This window comes from Hemiscyllium ocellatum, chromosome 34 (genome assembly GCF_020745735.1).
Source record: "Hemiscyllium ocellatum isolate sHemOce1 chromosome 34, sHemOce1.pat.X.cur, whole genome shotgun sequence".
NCBI classification, from domain to species: domain Eukaryota; kingdom Metazoa; phylum Chordata; class Chondrichthyes; order Orectolobiformes; family Hemiscylliidae; genus Hemiscyllium; species Hemiscyllium ocellatum.
Genome location: NC_083434.1, coordinates 25,038,459 through 25,057,699, shown reverse-complemented (window position 1 = coordinate 25,057,699; position 19,241 = coordinate 25,038,459). Strand labels below are relative to the sequence as shown.

The 19,241-nt window shown below is 40.2% G+C and overlaps 2 protein-coding genes across 2 annotated transcripts in view; one reads left to right on the top strand and one right to left on the bottom strand.

Annotated features, from left to right (window-relative positions):
- pdcd6 (programmed cell death 6) overlaps positions 1 to 5,232 on the bottom strand; it is a 21,166-nt gene extending 15,934 nt beyond the window's left edge. The window contains exon 1 of the mRNA XM_060850158.1: positions 5,012 to 5,232. Within this exon, the coding sequence (XP_060706141.1) occupies positions 5,012 to 5,091 (80 nt within the window). The 5' untranslated portion in view covers positions 5,092 to 5,232. The remainder of the gene's footprint in view (positions 1 to 5,011) is intronic.
- pigm (phosphatidylinositol glycan anchor biosynthesis, class M) lies at positions 5,034 to 19,241 on the top strand. The gene is made up of 5 exons (XM_060850157.1): positions 5,034 to 5,689; positions 13,541 to 14,127; positions 16,085 to 16,343; positions 17,636 to 17,737; positions 18,150 to 19,241. The coding sequence occupies exons 1-5, from the start codon at positions 5,525 to 5,527 to the stop codon at positions 18,315 to 18,317; spliced, it is 1,281 nt and encodes a 426-aa protein (XP_060706140.1). The 5' UTR covers positions 5,034 to 5,524; the 3' UTR covers positions 18,318 to 19,241.

The window sequence follows — 19,241 nt, the reverse complement described above, 5'->3', positions numbered from 1 at the left end:
AAGATGTACAAAATAATATGGATGCAGCCGGCTCCACTGCACAGTGCCCATGAGTGCCCAAGCCGTGGGATGAGAAGCCAAACACTGCTAAAGCAATTGCCGCCATCTTGAAGAGGCGATAACTAATCAATTCACTGCAGCAACAGTATACAAATTATAAAGCCAGCGCATCACTCATGTGATAGGCAAAAATCTTAAAATTATAAAACCAGCATGTCAATCAATAAAATGGTAGTTGCAATCTTAAAAGCACAAAAATGAATTAGACAGAGTTATAGTCATCAAATCATATAACATGGAAACAAACTCTTCAGTCCAACAGTTCATGCTAACCATAATCTTAAACCAATCTAGTTCCATCTGCATGCACTTGGCCCATCTCTCTCTAAACATTTCTTATTCATACATTTATTTAGATATCTTTTAACATGTATCTGCACCAACTTTTACCACTTCTTCTGGAAGTTCATTCCACACATAAACCACGGTCCATGTCTTTTTTTTAAATCTTCCTCCTCTCACCGTAAAAATATGCCCCTTGGCCTTGAAATCCCCCAACCTTAGGGAAAAGCCATCTGCCATTAGCAATACCCCTGATGATTTTATAAACCTCTATAAAGGTTACCAGTCAACCTCAGACTCCAGGGAAAGCCTAACCTTATAACTCAAACTATACATTCCTGGCAACCTCCTGGTAGAATCTTCTGAAACCTCTCCAGTTTAATAATATCCTTCCTATAACAAGGAGACCAGAACTGGACACAATACTCTAGAAGAAGCTTCACCAACATGATGTGCAATTTCAATGAAACAATCCATCACTTATACTCAAAGGTCTGAGCAATGAAGGCAACCATGCTAAATGCCCTTTTAGTCATTCTATCTACATGATGGAAACTTCAAAAGAGTTATGGTCATAAATACAGACCATGAAGAATTCTGTAAATCAAGAGAATGAAAGTGAATATGACAAATAGCAAGTACATTGGTCTGGAAACTGGAACTTAAGTTTAAATCTCAACCACAATCAAGAACAATCATCCTCAGACAGGCACAGTTATCATAATGAACAATACATTCCATCAGATAATAAAGACAATGATGAAAGATATTTTGAAATGGAGGTTCTATATAGGTTACCAGAGTTAAAAGCAAATGTCCGCAAGAATGCTTTAGCCCAGATTGGGGTGTGCAGAGGTTGAGACTTGTGGTGTCAAGGATATTCATTACAGTGAAGGTTGGCGAGATTCTATTAGATTAAATCAGCATGTACTTTAAAAAATATATAACCTGATAACCAAGCAGACATAACCGCTTTCTTCTTGATATGCAGTTCGGCTTTGATTGTTCTCATTATCAACGTACATCTTTAACATGTGTACATTTAAATTGTGAATATCAGGCATACATTCTGATTAACTGTTAGCCAATAAAATGGAGGGTCTTTAAAGTTAATCAACACTGGAAAAGAGAGACTGGGACAATTATAAGGAATTAATACAACTCAGGACACATGCATCACTAGACAGGTAAATAGCCCAAGTTGGAATGTGATGTTTATATGGTAATATCTCACACATTATTAGAACAAGTCTACAAACCAACGCTGTTTATCTGAAATTTAATTTCAATTACAGAACTAGATCATTTAAAATGCACTTAGAAGATTTGTAATTTTACAGCAAATGTTCAATTTTAATTTTTACTTACAGTAGTAAAGTCACTGCTTCAATTTATTTGTTGTAAGCAGTCATTTTGGATATATTCAATTATGCCTCCAACACGGGAATATTTCTTAAAAGAGGTTAGTTTACAAGGGACTTTAGCAATCTAAAATCATAAGTCTTTTTGATTTAGTTGGATCATTCTCTTGGCTTTCTGCATTAGCTTTTCTGGTGGCCACAAAATAGATATTTAAACCTGCAGCCTCGGCTGGATTCAGACCTGTGTTTCATATTTAAATGAATCATTAAGATACACGGTTTTACTGACTAATTCTATTTCCATTATGTGGTCAAACCACATTAAAATATTAAACAACTTCTGTTACTTAAGTCTTCACAGTGCCTCTTTCATTGTGAGAGGTTAGTCCCAAAGCAACCAGCGTTACTTAGCAACTGCAAGAAAATAACTACCTAAATATCAAACAAAGACTTGGTGGAGAAACTCTGACTGAAAGAATGCACTCGCCAATTTTTTAAAAATATAATCCCAACTCAGAATAACACTCAGCCACAACAAGAAATAAAAATATAAGATCCCAAAAACATCAATCTTCAAAAGGTTTAAAAGAGTCTAGAGCATAGAAACAGACCCTTTATTCCAACTCGTCCTTGCTGACCAGTATCCTAAATTAATCTAGTTTCATTTGTCAGCATTTGGCACATATCCCTTGAAACTCTTCCTATTCATTTACCCTCAGATGCCTTTTAAATGTTGTAATTGTACCAGCCTCCACCACTTACTCTACAGCTCATTCCACATATGCACCTCCCTGTGCATGAAAAAAATTGCCCCTTTGATTCCTTTTAAAATGTTTCCCCTCACCTTAAACCTATGCCCTCTTGTTTTGAACTCCCCCCACCGCGTGGAAGACTTGTCTATTTACCTTATCCATGTCACTCAATTTTATTAACTTCTACAAAAGGTCACTGCTCACCTCCAACACTCCAGGGAAAATAGCCCCAGTCTGTTCAGATTCTTCCTAGAGCTCAACACCCCCCCCCCCCCCCCACCACACACACACACACACAAACTTTGGCAACATCCTTGTAAATCTTTTTTCTGAAATCACAAGGGGTTCACCAATGTACTGTGAGAAAATTAAAAATATGTCCTCCCCGTACAACAAAGAAGCACAGCTTTGAAAGCTAGTGCTTCCAAATAAACCTGTTGAACTATAATTAGTGTTGTTGGATTCTTAACTTTGCATCTTCTAAAAATTCTCTGACTATCCACATAGTAAAGCATCAGAATTCACCACCAATTTATAGCAGCAAGCATAAACTCATAACTTACAGCAGTAAAAATGCAAACATTATCTTCCACGCTAACCCGTCAAGGGAATTTACAATTAAACCACCAAAGCATTTCATTGTTTTTTTTCCCCTAGTTCCTGTGAAGAGGAAACTAATTCTAGAGTCCCATTGGTATTAACTTCCCTCTAGTGCCTCATGCAAAACATGCAAGTCTTTACTTGGGGACTAGAAGTTCAGCATTACTCCAAAATTTTAATTTGAATGTAAATGCAAACAATGGGTATGAATATATCTTCATATATAAGCAGGTTGTTCCACATGTCATGAAGATGGCAGAGGCGCAAACCTTATTAACTTTCTTCCTTTTTCACAGACATTGAAGCGAATTAGATTGTTCCCACTGCATCGCAGCATAGAACAAGTTCAAAGTATGGATTATTTTGATATGACTCAATGTTGTACATTTTATATCTACATGAATAAATCCATAGAGTATTACATAAAATGCATCCCACACAATCAAGTTACAGCTAAACAATTCAATTTCTTCAAAAACAACAGGCTTGTGTTATTGGTTCCTCACATCTCATTTACGCTCAATCCCTTTAGTCTGAAAATTTCAAATCGTGGATTAAGACTTTAAAAAAAAATCTACAAGTATGCATTGTAAACTACAAGTATATCCCAAAATTTACATTTCTTTCTCTTCTAGTACAAGGTGTTATCCTAGCTACTGAAATGATAAATTTTGCAGCAGTCAGCATAGCTCCAATTTAAAAGTCTACTCTCCTTTATAAGCAAATTAAACCAAACTTTAGCAATATAGTTCTTCTTTAGATCTTTACAGATTTAACTGTTAAAAGTTTAAAAAGATATATTTTAGTATGGAAATTGACCATCTCATTTGATATTGAGATAAATGTAAGTTAATTTGCTCAAATGTCCTGAAATAACAGACATTACCAAATAGCGAAACAATGGCCTCAATCTTCTAGATTTGCACAATGTGTCACCACTACAGCCAGTGATTAAATCACATTAGAGTCTAGGAGAATCCTGGCAGGGCTTCACATTTAAGTCCATGTGCACCTCTTAGATTTCATCATTTTAGTCACTTTCACTGATGACGTTACCTAGTCATGGTGACGAAAAGTCTGACAACAAACCTTCCAGCTCAGCGAGCAAACTGACATCCATATCCTCAGCCTGAGCTACAAATCTTCTCAAAGTTCGTTAGTCACTTTCTTCAGTTTTCTCTTTCATCTATTTCCCTACTCACTTTTGAGAGGTTCTCTTTTAGGAACAAGTGGGGTTGTAAGAAAAAAAATGGCAGTGCTGCCAATTGTTTCTGCATTACCCTAAAGTTCTATTCCAAACTGCATCATTCTTACCTGTGTGAATTCATTTCAAAAACTACTTGGGGTTGGTTAGCTCAATTGGCTAGGTAGCTGGTTTGTGATGCAGTGACACCAAAAACGCAGGTTCCAGCCATGCACTGGCTGCGGTTCTATATATGTCCCATTTCTCAACCTTGCCCCTTGTCTGCAATGTGGTGACCCTCAGTTAAACTCACCATCAACTATTAGACTTTGATCCATTTCTGACATCTCTCAAAAGTAGCTTTTGAAGAAAAAATGAAGTTGCCATAGTCTGAGGGTTGTGCTCCCATTAGGGGGGGGGGGGGGGGGGGGGGGAGGGAGGGGGGGGGGGGGGAGGGGGGGGGGGGGGGGGGGAGGGGGGGGGGGGGGGGGGGGGGGGGGGGGAGGGAGGGGGGGGGGGGAGGGGGGGGGGGAGGGGGGGGGAGTGAGGGGGGGAGGGGGAGGGGGAGGGGGGAGGGGGAGTGAGGGGGGGAGGGGGAGTGGGGGGAGGGGGAGTGAGGGGAGGGGGGAGTGAGGGGAGGGGGGATGGAATGGGAGGAGGGGAGAAATGGGAGTAGAATGGGCTCTCTTCTGGGGCTGGTCTATATCAATCTCTTTCTCCCCCACCCTCCAACCCACACATTCCGCGCCTCCGGTAATCGGGATGCCGTGTACCTCTGGAAGACATTCCACAGGAAGCCTTGATCGGGGAGGCCGTTGTTGGTCGGTTGCTGAGGCCGGTAATGATACGCCATCGGAGACCGTTGTTGCCACGAGCCCGATCTCAATAGCTACCCCCTGCTCGAGTTGCCTCGCCTCCGCCCCGCGCGAGCGCTTCCGCCTGCGTCACCTGACCCATCCCCGCGCCTCCGCGTTTGTTGAGCCACGTGACAGTGAGCCGTTTGAGGGTTGTTGTGTTGGAGCCTCTCCTGTGGCCGCTTCTGATTCAATGGCGGCTGCGGCGATCCTTCAGCTTTCCCGGCCCGCATGAATAAGCATCCAGAATGGGACTGGAACTCCTTTGGGAGGAACGCGGCCTCTTCAGATTAAACATTTTCTCTTTTGTAATCGTTGCCTGGGCAACGTCCCCTTTAAAACTCCCTATACTTTCCATTGGCCGATGTAAATCTCTCACTATTAAAGGGACAGTGGCGACTTTCTGTCTTCCTGCACTTTGCCTTCAATTCAATGGGCCCTGCTTTGAACTGTGGGCATGTTGCCCTGTTTGCAGTCGCTTTCGGTCTCCGCGTTGGCCTCGTCTTCTATGGGCTGCACCAGGACCGCGCTATGTCGGTGAGGTACACTGATGTGGATTATCATGTCTTCACAGACGCCGCCAGGTTTGTCACTCAGGTAAACCGAAGTTCAATGGCTCAACTCTGGAACTGTTGGGACTTGAACCCACGTCTCCCTGGCTCAGATGTCAGGTCGCTGCCTCGACAACCACTCTGCTAGGAGACTGGAGGTTGGCTAACGTGGTGCCATTGTTTAAGAAAGGGTGTAAGGAAATGCCAGGGAACCAAATACCTTGTGTCAGTGGTGGGTAAATTGTTGGAATGGATTCCAAGAGACAGGATTTACATAGATTTCGAAAGGCAAGGACTGAGTCAACATGGCTTTGTGCATGGGAAATCATGTCTCACTAACTTGACCGAGGAGGTGACAAAGAGAATTGGTGAAGGCAGAGCAGTAAATATTGTCTATATGGACTTCAGCAAAGTGTTTGACAAGGTTCCACATGGTAGACTGGTTAGTAAAGTTAGATCACAGGATACAAAGTTGGCTTGAAATTAGGAGACAGAAGGTGGTGTTGAGTGTTGCTTTTCAGACTGGAGGCCTGTGGCTACCGGTGTGCTTGGTCCACTGTTTCTTGTCATTTATTTCAATGATTTGGATGTGGATATAGGACGTATGGTTAGTTTATAGATAACACCAAAATAGGTGGTGTAATGGACAGTGAAGAAGATTATCCCACAGTAAAACAGGACCTTGATCAGATAGACCAATGTGCCGAACAGTGGTACGTGGAGTTTAATTTGGATAAATGTGAGGTGTTCTATTTTGGTAAGACAAGCTAGGGCAAGACTTATACAATTATTGGTAGGACCTTGGGGAGTGGTGTTGCCAAATATAGAAACTTAGGGGTGCAAGTGCATAGTTCTTTGAAACATGCAGTCGCAAATGGCCAGTGTGGTGAAGGATGTTTCTGGCATGCTTGCATTCATTGGTCAGAACATTAAATGTAGGAGTTGGGATGTCATGCTGCGGCATGACATTGGTTTGGCCACTTTTGTTCTGTTCTGGTTGCCCTTGTATAGGAAGGACGTTGTTAAACTTGAAAGGGTGCTGAAAAGATTTACAAGGATGTTGCCAGTACTGGATGGTTTGAGTTACAGGGAGATTCTGACTAAGCTAGGGCTTTTTTCTCTTAAGTATCAGAAATTGAGTGACTTTATAAGAGGCTCATAAAATCATGATAGTCATGGATAGGGTGAATAGCCAAGGTCTTTTTCCTAGGATGAGGAAGACCAAAACTAGAGGGTATCAGTTTAAAATGAGAGAGGAAAGATTTCAAAAGGACTTAAGGGGTAACTTTTTCACACAGGGTGGTGTGTGTATGGAAGAATTCGAGACTACAAATCACCTATACAGTGTATTCAAAAAGACCTGGCATCCAATGAACACAGTCTGCAGATTTCTCAGCAACAAATCCGAACAAGCAGACAAAGCGCATCCAGAAACCCTAGCCATTCTCCCCTATATCAAAGGCATCTTGGAAATGACTGCCAGACTACACAGACTCCTTAGCATCATGGTAGCCCAGAAGCCCACCAACACATTAAAACAGCAACTAATGAACTTGAAAGACCCTATACAGACAACAAGCAAAACTAATGTCCCTTACAAAATATCTTGCAAGAACTGTAACAAACACTACATTGAACAAACAGGCAGAAAACTAGCCATCAGAATACATGGACATTAACTAGCCACAAAAAGATGTGACCCATTCTCACTAGTAACTTTACATGCAGATGAGGAAGGACACCACTTTGACTGAGACAACACATCCATCCTAGGTCAAGTCAAACAGAGACACGCGAGAATTCGTAGAAGCATGGCACACCAATCTCAACAAACACATTGACCTGGATCCCACTTACCACTCCCTGAGAAAAAGAACAGGAAATGATATCATCAACCCAAGGAAACCTAAACACACAAATAAAAAGTGGGCCATACCACCAGTGCTTCACCGGAGGCTCACTGATGACGTTACCTAGTATGGTGATGAAATGTCTGAAAGTGAACCTTCCAGTTCAGCGAGCAAACTTACATCCAGAACCTCAACCTGAGCTATAAACCTTGTCAAAACTCGCTATGAAGAGGAATATTTGTAGGAGAAGTAAATAATCAAAAGATTTGCCTGGAATTGTGACTGACTGGATCATAAATAGTTGGTGTCTGAAAGTAAAAGAAATGAGAAACAATGTCATGACTCACTGGGGTATTGCACTGGCAATCAAACTCAAGTATTCCTGGATTCTCTCAACTTAAACCATTGAACTACCAAATTTTACCCAGCTGTCTAGTTCAGGTTAAAAGAATATGAGATCAAGTTTTTTTTATTTATCGTGACAATAAAAAAGGTAAAGTCAACATTGCCTTCTCTCATTAGAAAGAGATGATTGATGGAGGCTTAACATGATGGTTACTGCCTCAAGTAAAGGCAGAGGCTGAGAAAATAACTTGCATGGAAACTGCAGCTGGAGCAGGAATATGTTGTTGGCTTCACTCTGCAATATAAACCAGATGACCAGCCAACTCTATTGACTGACACCCTAGTGACGCTAACTATTATAATCTGTTCTGGACCAACTGCAAGAAAGAAAAATGATTTGCTAAATTATGACGCTACAACTTAAACTCCATCCATTTCTAAAGTTCCCAAACACACCAAACAGAGACAGGCAGATATAAGATACAAGCTTTATGGGTGGGAAGGGGACAAAAGTTCAGAGAAGTACATTTCTAGCACTATTTCAGATCACGATTTTGATGAGTTGTTTCTTGTAATTTATTTCTCTGCACAGAATTATTGTGGTACAAAAAGAGGCCACTTCATCCAACTCATCCACATCTTATATCCTGGCTCGTGATTCATGAACTCATGGTCATAGTTACAGGGAATGGCGTCAGCAAATGAAGATCAAGTTTAGGTGAATTTTCTTTCTCATTGGGTTGTGAGTCTTTGGAATTTAGAAGCACAGAGGGCTGTGAGCGCTCAAAACAATGACTATGTTCAAGAGAGCTTAATAGGTTTTAGGTACAAAGGGAAATTAAGGGATAATGAACAAGAAAGTGGAGTTGATGTAAAAGTTGACCATGGGTCAACTTTTACATCAACTCCACTTTCTTGTTCATTATCCCTTAATTTCCCTTTGTACCTAAAACCTATTAAGCTCTCTTGAACATAGTCATTGTTTTGAGCGCTCACAGCCCTCTGTGCTTCTAAATTCCAAAGACTCACAACCCAATGAGAGAGAAAATGGTCTTTTTGAATGGAGCATCAAGCTTGAGGAACCATAGAACATAGAACATAGAAGGATACAGCGCAGTACAGGCCCTTCGGCCCTCGATGTTGCGCCGACCGAGTCCTACCTAACCTATACTAGCCCAATAACTTCCAAATGCCTATCCAATGCCCGCTTAAATGAACATAAAGAAGGAGAGTTCACCACTGATACGGGCAGGGCATTCCATGAACTCACAACCCGCTGTGTGAAGAATCTACCCCTAACATCTGTCCTATACCTACCACCCCTTAATTTAAAGCTATGTCCCCTAGTAACACCTGACTCCATTAGCGGTAAAAGGTTCTTAGTATCTACCCTATCTAAACCCCTAATCATCTTATACACAAATGGCTGAATTTGAATCGTTAGTGAACCCGAAATGTTAACTCTGATTTCTCTTTACGGATGTTGCCAGACCTGCTAAACTTTTCCAGCAGCTTCTGTTTTTGCTTCTGATTTACAGCATCCACAGTTCTTTGTTTTTATTTGATTCTTATGAATCTCCAAGTATCTTAACACTGAATTCACAGTTCTGTAAATTCTCTGCATTATTCCAGATCAGATTTTGTACAAATAGAAAATACATCAAATAGACCATAGTCTGGCAATCATCACAACTTGTTTGTTACAATTCAGAAGGTGGCCATTTATTCCAGCATGTTTGTGCCAGCACTCCAAATGTGTAATTGACTTGCTGTTGTTATTGTCTCCTCCCCATAACAATGCTCAAAATTTATGGGGCAACAGGCAAATCTGCTCCCAAAATATCTAATTGCCTGGAAAAATTCAGTTTCAGGTGACTGATCATAGAAATATCACTCCCCTAGTAGAATGGAAAGAAATGGTGAGTCCAACAGGTTATAGTCCAACAGTTTTATCTGGAAGTGCTAGCTTTCGGAGTACTGCTCCTTCATCAGGTGGTTTTGTCATCAGGTGGATGAAGGAGCAACACTCTGAAAGCTAGTGCTTCCAAATAAACCTGTTGGACTATAACCTGGTGTTGTGTGATTTTTAACTTTGTACACCCCAGTCCAATACCAGCACCTCCAAATCATGATTCATATTCTAAAGTGAGTCTTCCACATGAGTCAATCTTTTATGGATCACACTCCCCACCATCATTATCTTCCACAAAGGGATTGTAATTTTTTTACTTCCATTTTAAAGATTCTGTAAACAAAATGGTCTTTTGAGAGCATGAATTGTGAGCAGTTTGTGTTTATCAGATCAAGAACTGCAACATAGCGCAGTGAGGTCTAAATGATCTTAATTATGAGTTTACAAGTTGTGATTCTTGAATAATTACCTCTGTCAGATGCAACTTTATTACCTTACTATTGACATTGTGTGCATCTGAGATAGGGTACAAAGTGACCTTGATAGTTTAGCTTAATCAAATTCTTGTCTAGGATATGCTATGAATAAAGTACACAATTAAATGGGCTGCACTTTGGAGATTCCGTTCAGGACAACATGGGTTGTCCTATGTTTTCACGTCCCAGCCTCCTGAATTCTAACTCCTCCATGCCAACCAGATATCCCAATCTTATATAGCTCCAATTGCCAGCATTTAGCCCATATCCCACTAAAATCTACCTATTCATATACTCATCCAGGTCCCTTTTAAATGTTATTTTACCTGCCTCCACCACTTCTTCATTCCCATACACACCTCTGTGTGAAATAGTTACGCCTCAAGGTAACTTTTTAAATCTTTCCCTTCTCACCTTAAACTTTTGCCCTCTAGTTTGAATTCCTCAGCCTAGAGAAAAGACCTTGGCTGTTCACCCTACCTGTGCCCCTCATGATTTTACAAACTTTTTATAGAATAGAGTCCCTACAGTGTGGAAACAGGCCCTTAAGCCCAACAAGTCCACATCGACACTCCGAAGAATAACCCACCCAGACCCATTTCCTCTATCTTATACATCTTATGGACCTAACCTACACATCCCTGAACATTATGGGCAATTTAGCATGGCCAGTTCACCTAACCTACATATCTTTGGACTGTGGGAGGAAACTGGAGCACCCAGAGGAAACCCTTGCAGACATGGGGAGAATGGTGCAAACTCCGCGCAGTCAACCAAGGATGGAATCAAACCCGGGTCCCCTGGTGCTGTGAGGCAGCAGTGCTAACCACAGAGCCACCATGCCACCCCATCTCAGGTCACTCCTCCGTCTCCGATGCTTCAGGGAAAATAGCTCCGGCTTATTCAGTCTCTCCTTATAAATCAAACTCTAATCTTCTGCTGTGAAAAATGAAGGCTGGCAGATGTTTGTTTTCCTTCTCCTGGGAAAGTAGAGGTCGTCATTTGCCTTCTATGTCTCGCAAATGGACACAATTGATAATAACTTTAGACTGCTCTGGCTATTTTGACTGATCAGTTTAAGGGTTATCTATTCATGCTTTTAGTTTTTTGATTAATAGCAGCAGTGAAATGGGAGGGACAGTTTGGTGGAGAACTGCCCCCCACCCGACTAAATTACTGTGGCCAGAGATTGTTACCAGGAGGGATAGAATTGATGGCATAGTAGGTTAGAAATGGCATGGGAGGTGTAGATAAAATGACAAAATTAGTAAATTGTGGCAAAAGAGTGGAACAATTATTTTAAACAAGTAGACAGCAATTAGATAAGATACCATTACATCAGCATTGATTCTATTGACAAGATAATAACAATCTGTACCAATTATTTTCAAAGAACGATATGTGGATACCCCTCACCCAGGAAAGTCCTTGTGGTTATCCATCATAAATGAGGATGACTCTCTTCCATTCTCAAGGCAAGTCCATGGTACAGTCCGATGCAGCTTCCATAGACTCTGCTATGCTTGGGGCAGAAGATGCTTGTTGGAAGGGGTAGGTGGGGCTTTGGTATAGCAGCATGTGTTTTGTATTGTTTTTGCCTGGCTTCCGCTTTTTCCTGACTAGAAGTCTTGAGGTGCTCAACACTTTCTGGGATGCTACTCCTCCACTTTGGACGGTCTTGGACCAATGAGTCCTAGGTGTCGGTGGAAATGCCTTACTTTGGCAGTGAGGCCACAAATTTGTTCAAAATGGCAGCCTTTGTGCAATGTCAGAGACTGAGACCACACAAAGTTACAAACAGTAAGTACCTTGTCCTGCACAACTCGTACAACATTGACCAACCAGGTGCACAACACGGGTTCTCATAAGCACAAGGTTGAACAACATAGTTTTTAATTATTGTTACAACATACAAGATTGGATTCTGAACATATAGGGTTGAGAGCAGAGAAGAAAAACGGCTGAATTTTGTACTTAACCATGAGACTAATGCTCCCTAGTTTGGAATTTAACATTGCCTCAGTGGTGTCTGATCAAAAGCAGGGAAATTTTTCCCATCCTAATTCTAATCCTAATCCTAATCCATTGCTTCTGACTCTTCTTTTGACAAGGGAAAACATGAAGGTGGACTGATAGATGGTCTGTGGGGACTTTTATACTTCATTTATTCTTAAACAAAAGTTTTGAGAACAACTTGTCTAGACCTTTCAGAGTGTCTAAACAGACTTAATTCAAATGGATATATAAAGCTGCTTTTTCAACTTGGAAGAAAGTAGTTCTGAAATAGACTTTTGAGTGTAAAAGGTTGCAAGTTCAGACCGTTGATGATTTTATGATTTGATGATTTTATTTACGTTCCCAGCTCTCTTTACATATAAGTATCCATACATATGATTTTTTTTCACAGTGAAAAGCTTGATGCTGTTGAAATCCTATGTGAAAGAATACCTAGAAAACTTGTATTTTAAAAAGGTTACTGCAGTAAAATCTGTCATCAAATTAGTAACTTTACATGGGTCTTTAAGTACATACTTAAAAGGTACTTTTTTGGTAAAATGGGTTGAAGAGAAATATTGTAAGAACAGTTTGAAGAGATGGTAAAGCTCAAACAAGATAATGAGTGTTGGTTATCATGGCAAATGTCTTTGTTATCAGGGATTTGGTAAACTTGCAGTCGATTCTGTAATAAAATAATTGTATAATTAATTGTTACTATGGCCGTTCTCAATCTTAAAAAATAGAGATAATAGAGAGTTAGGCTTAAAAAGTTGGATGCACCTTTGTTGGTCAGAGCTTTGAAAAAAAGACCCTGAGGTGTAAGAGCTTTATTCAAATACGATATTCAGTGCCTGCCTAGGTGTCATTACCAGCATCTCAGTAAAACTTAAGAGGCAGAATTATTTACCAATTTAATTATTTTGTTTATTCTTTCAAATTAAGATTCGGGAAGGTGATTTTCATTTGCAGATGTAAAACAGGCTGAAATATTGATGTTTATGAAATCTTTGCAAATTCTGAATGAAGTCTGGTCAGCATGGACCAGTCTGAAGGGTCTTTTTCCATGCTGTACATCTCTATGATTCTAACTCGATACATTTGAGATAAATTAAGAAATTTCAGTGAGAAACTGCATTTTTAATAGCTAATTTAAACCAATATGTTAAATATATCTACAGCTAACAGTGATCACAGTCATAGAGTCATAAAGATGTACAGCATGGAAACCGACCCTTTGGTCTAACCCGTCCATGCTGACCAGATATCCCAACCCAATCTGTTCATCAAATAAATAATTGTATATTTTTTGGTTTCAGGGAGATTCTCCATACAGAAGAGCAACCTATCGTTACACCCCATTATTGGCATGGATACTGACTCCCAACATCTACCTCACAGAGCTGTACGGGAAAATCCTCTTTATTACATGTGATATTCTTGCTGCTCATCTCATGCATAGAATCCTAAGCCTTCGAGGATTTGACAACTGGAGAGCATGCTGCTACTGCAGCCTATGGCTATTCAACCCTTTGCCAATGACTGTCTCAAGCAGAGGGAATGCAGAAGCCATTCTTGCAGTTTTGGTGATGGCTACTTTGTTCTATCTGGAAAGAAGGCACATTGTGAAGGCTGCATTATTTTATGGGCTTTCTGTGCACATGAAAATTTACCCAGCGACTTACATTGTACCCATAATCTTATCACTTCAGACTGACCAGCAAGCAACCGAGGAAAGTAATTCTACTAAATGGAATGACGGCTACCTTAAAAAAGACACATATTTTCACAACTGTATAAGGAGCTTCATGAAGCTGGTGGTCAGACTGCTCAATCAGGAGGTGCTGGTATTCATTGGTGTAGCTGGACTGCAATTTTTTGGCCTGGGGGTACTTTTCTATTGCAGGTAAAGTAACTTAAAGTATTCTTCACTCAATGGGCTCAACAGCCACAAAATGTGATCTGTAGAATTCTCTGAAACTGCTGTACAAAGTCAACTGTTTAGTTGCATGCCTGTAAGAATCCATCCTGCACAGCAAGTAGTCCATTCTGAAGGAGCAAGTTTCATACTCATTTATTCCACTTTTAAATGTGTCTCAGAATATCAAATGACGGCCTGAAGAGAAGAGACTCCACTAAAACAATAGAATGGAAATTGTTTTGTTGGCATACATTTAAGGTACAGGAGCTGGTTAGGTTCTTTAGTTTGATGATAAATGTGTATAGGAATGGCAAAAAAGGGTTTGATTGCTTTTCTAGTTTGGTAGACTCTAGTTGCCTCCCTACCCCATCATAATAAAGCACTTTGCCATATTAAATAATCACAAAGCATCTGCCTTTGCACAGAGAAATTTGAGAAGAAACAAGGTTTGTCTGAATAGATAATAGGAAATTATATCAGTATTAATCGGAAGGACATCAATTTTAGAGCATTAACCACTCACTAATTGCAGTACAAAAGCCCACTTTGCCTGTGCTGGCTGAATAAAATAGTCACCCCATCTAATCTCACTTTCCAGCACCTCATCTGCAGCCTTTTGGGTTCGAGCACTTCAGGAACCCATTCAGGTCCCTTTGTAAAACATGGTAACAAATTCCAGACACCCACCATCCTACGGGTGAAAAGGTTTTTCCTCATTTCCTTTTAATTCATCGACCAATCCCCTTAGATCTGTGTCCCTGGTAATTGACTTTTCTGCTGGAAAAATCGCCTCTAAGCCCCTCACTTATTTTGTACACCTTAATTAAGTCACTCTCAGCCTCCTCTTCTTTAAGGAAATCAACCCTGGCCTATTCAATCTTTCCTTTATAGATGCAATTTTCAAGCCCTAGTAATATTTTTGTAAATCCCCTCTATTTTCCTGAGAGCAATTATGCCCTCTTGGTAATGTGACTAGAACTATTCACAAACTTTAGCTGTGGCCCAACCAATTTTCTTGTACTGTTCGAGTATTGTGTCCCTGGTTTTACATTCAATGCCTTGCCTAATGAAGGAATCCATTCACCTTATCTTTACCACTTTATATACCTGTCCTCCAAGATCTCTCACTCAACCCTTCTAAAAATGCACTATGTGGATTCCTTTGCAATGTTTGCCCTTCCCAAATGCATAACATAGCACTTCTCCAGATTGAATTTCATTTGACATTTTTCTACCCACCCAACCAAATCATTGACATCTCTCTGTGGTAGTTAGTCATCCTCTTCACTCTCAACTACCTGGCCAATTTTTGCATCATCTGCAAATTTTCCAATAATGTCTCCCATACATTTAAGTGTAAATCCTTAATGTATACCACAAACAGCAAGGGACCCAAAGCTGAATTCTATGGAGCACCATGGAACAGGTGACCAAAACATTTTTAATGTTAGCCAGGTGTGCTTTAATACACCAAAGAAGCAGTGGTCCTTTTTTCTGCATGATTTTTGAATAGCTCATAACAGATCTTTAATAGACATTGACTGACTAGGTTGTATCTAAACAAAGTATACTGTTCATGTTGACTCTTTGGAAAAATGAGAACTATTATTTTGGTATTTTTTCTGCATTATTTTTACATCCACTTGAACATCCCTTATTTATATAGCATTTGAACACAAGTCATGGTCTAGTAGAAACAGTCACTGTGGGAAATCATTTGGTGGGAACACAAGCTTAGCAGCAATGGCACAGTTCTTTGCTTACTGCAGTATGTTATACATGGTGGATTTTAAAAATTGGGACATGTATAATGTCTACATTTCTCATTTATATCTTCATTTGCCCAGGCATAGTGAAGTTGCCAACTATGAAGAATTGCATTCTGTTACAGTGCTTTGATTGCAACACCTACAGTGTCTATTTATATTTTTTAAAAATCCAGATATGGCTGGGAATTTCTGGACCACACGTACCTTTATCACCTAACACGAAGAGACATTCGCCACAACTTCTCCCCCTATTTCTATATGTTGTATTTGACAGCAGAGAGTGAGTGGAGCTCTGGTCTAGCTTTAGCTGCTTTCATCCCACAGTCTCTGCTGCTGTTGATTACATCTTTTGCATATTACAAGGACCTGACCTTTTGTTTCTTCCTGCAAACTGCAATTTTTGTAACTCTCAACAAAGTGTGTACTTCACAGGTACGTATGAAGAAATTTTTCTTTGTGAATTTCTAATGAATTATGTGTTTCAACTTTTCCGTGGAAAATGACCATTTTAGGACTTTGCATGAATGAATTAATTGTGGTTTTGCAGCCCTAAAAGGACTAGATGATCTAGAATACTACAAATTATTTCATCTTCTCGAGAACCAGAGGACATGATGTTAATTCAAAACTAATTTATGGAATCGGTTTTGTCTGCCCTAAGGGGTTGGGGTAGAGACAGGACCATTCAGAATACTGGACAGTAGCATCATTGAGCTGGCTGACACATCCCTGCTGCTGGAAGATTTCATAGTGACAGGCAGGAGGCAAGCCAGGGTGAGATTTGACTACTTATGGGCTAGAAACTGACGTTATTGCAAGGGGAGGCCACCACCATAGACTACTCTGGTCAGAGTTGATGCTGTGTCCAGGAATGGCAACCACTGTAGTCCCAAAGTCTTTCACCTTTAGACAATCTGAATTTAAACATGCACCTCCCCTGGATGCGTCCATTTTGAGACACCTCTGAGAATCTCTTAGCTGCCTCCGTAGCATCTTTCTCTCCCATGTAAAAATGAGCAGAATCAGGAACCTAATTGATATCCTTATTTGGACAGCAAGTCCATAGGCTGTCTAGAGTCATAGACTCATATAGCAGGGAAACAGACCCTTCAATCCAGCAGTCCCCGCCAAACAAACCTAGTCCCACCTATCTGCTCATAGCCCATATCTCTCCAAATCTTTCCTGTTCTTGTACTTACCTAAATATCTTTTAAATGTTGTGATTGTACCCACATCCGCCACTTCCTGAGAAAGTTCATTCCTCGTGCAAACCACCCTCTGTAAAAATTGCCCATTTAAAAAAAAATCTCTCTCCTCTCACTCTCTCTGGTTTTTTAAAAGAGAAGTTGAGCTGGGGCCACTGCCATCAGGTGCAGATTTGGTCATGAATCCCTTTGGTCCTGATTCGGATAGTTTTATAGAAAAAAACTTGCTAGGGAAAAGGCTCTAACAAAGTTGATTCATGCAAGTCAGAATTTTTGTACTCAAAAGCATTACTAATTGTTCTTCAGAAAATTATCAATGTAGCATGCGTGAAACAGGTTTAAAGTCACTAACGATTTCTAGATTTCTCATTGCTAAGTCTCCCTTTCTCTCTGTCTCTCCATTTGTCTTATTCCCTGTGTAATCTTTCAGAATCATATGTGAGAAAATAATTAGTTAAACTCGCATTCACTATGTTGCATAAACTTGCATATATTTACATACTGTATTTACAATTTTAGTATTTCCTGTGGTATTTGTGTCTGCTGCCAGTGGTTCTTCCAAATCTGGCACTGACCTGGAGAAGAGGCATGGTGCTGTTAGTTCTGTGGTTCATTGGTCAGGTTAGTACTGTTACTCTATTCTATTGTTGCCTTACTACTATGGTCACACAAAATGCCTGTAGCATCATGTAGAGGGCTCTTTGGTGGAAGATTGTTGCTATGCTTCTCTTGTGCAGCTCCTAGTTGGCCAGTGTTGTGTAGCAAGAGCTTTGGAGATGAGTGGCTGTTTCAGCAACTCTGGCATTTTCATTGTCTATGTGCTTGTCCGAGCAAATTCCTAGTGTATTTATTAGCCAATATTTGTCATCTTCAGTGTGTTTTAACCATTGCAAAACTCATGATAATTCATCAAATGCTGAAGAAAATATTTTTAGAAAAGAGAATGTTAACTTCAGATACCAAACTTTGATTGTATAAATAATTTTTTTGGAACTAGTATTGATTTTTGTTTGGTTCTGTTTTGTTACTCTAGGGATTATGGCTCACTCCTGCATATTACCTGGAGTTTGAAGGACAGAATACCTTTCTGTTCATTTGGGTGGCTGGTTTGGTATTTCTCTCCATCAACTGCTACATTCTGTTGATATTGATCTCAAGCTACAAGAAAAAGGAATTGCAGCCAAAAACAAAGACTGAATAACAGAAATGCTTCTTTGCTTAGGGTGTTGCTGTTTACTACCTGGGAATGTGCGTAGAATAGATTCTGATCTGTTATTATCTGTATGTGGGGCAAGTTGACTCAGATGAATTGAGCAAGGCATTACCATGGAGAATGCATCAGGAACTTTTTTCTTCCTGAGCAGTGTTGAATGCAAAGAAAGGCACAATATCCAGGCGTGAGTTTTTCTGCTCTACAAAGGCCAGGTCCCTGCTGTATGAATTTATGCAGCATCTAGCAAGTGAAAGTCAGCCACGTTGCAAGCCTGATTGACAACCTTAAATTGGATGTTTGTGTAATTCTTTTGCAGTTTTCAAAGAATGAAGTTTGCTAATTGATGCAGACTCTTGCATCCTTTTCAAACATTCTTGAAATTAAATTCCACAGACAACTTAATGTTTCACTTGCACAAGACAACACATTTTGTCAATGGAATAGTTATCCAGTTGTGACAAATAGAATGAAAAACATTACAGACCCCCTTCTAAGGATATCACAATGAAAGAAAATACAGAGGAATCTCGATTATCTGAATATTGGATTATCCGAAGGAGATCTCGAGATCCCGATAGAAACATTATATGAAAGAGCTGCTTCAACCCTGATCGCGTCTTTTATTTACACTGATTTAAAAACGATCTCTGCCGAGCACAGTCCTCGACATAGATGAGATTCCAGGCTCCAAATGACTGACCTCCCGCCCTCTCACCACACACTCCCTGGAGTTCTACACAGGGGTGAACCCTAACCACCTTTTCCCCAGATATTCTCTCTAACATTGTCGCATACAGGGCAGAGGTGGAACTTGTAAAAAAAGTTGCAGTTAAAGGTTGTGTGTGTGTGTGTGTATTTGGAGACTTACCCCAAAAAGGTAGCAGCAGTCTTACTGTTGGTGTCCACTCCATT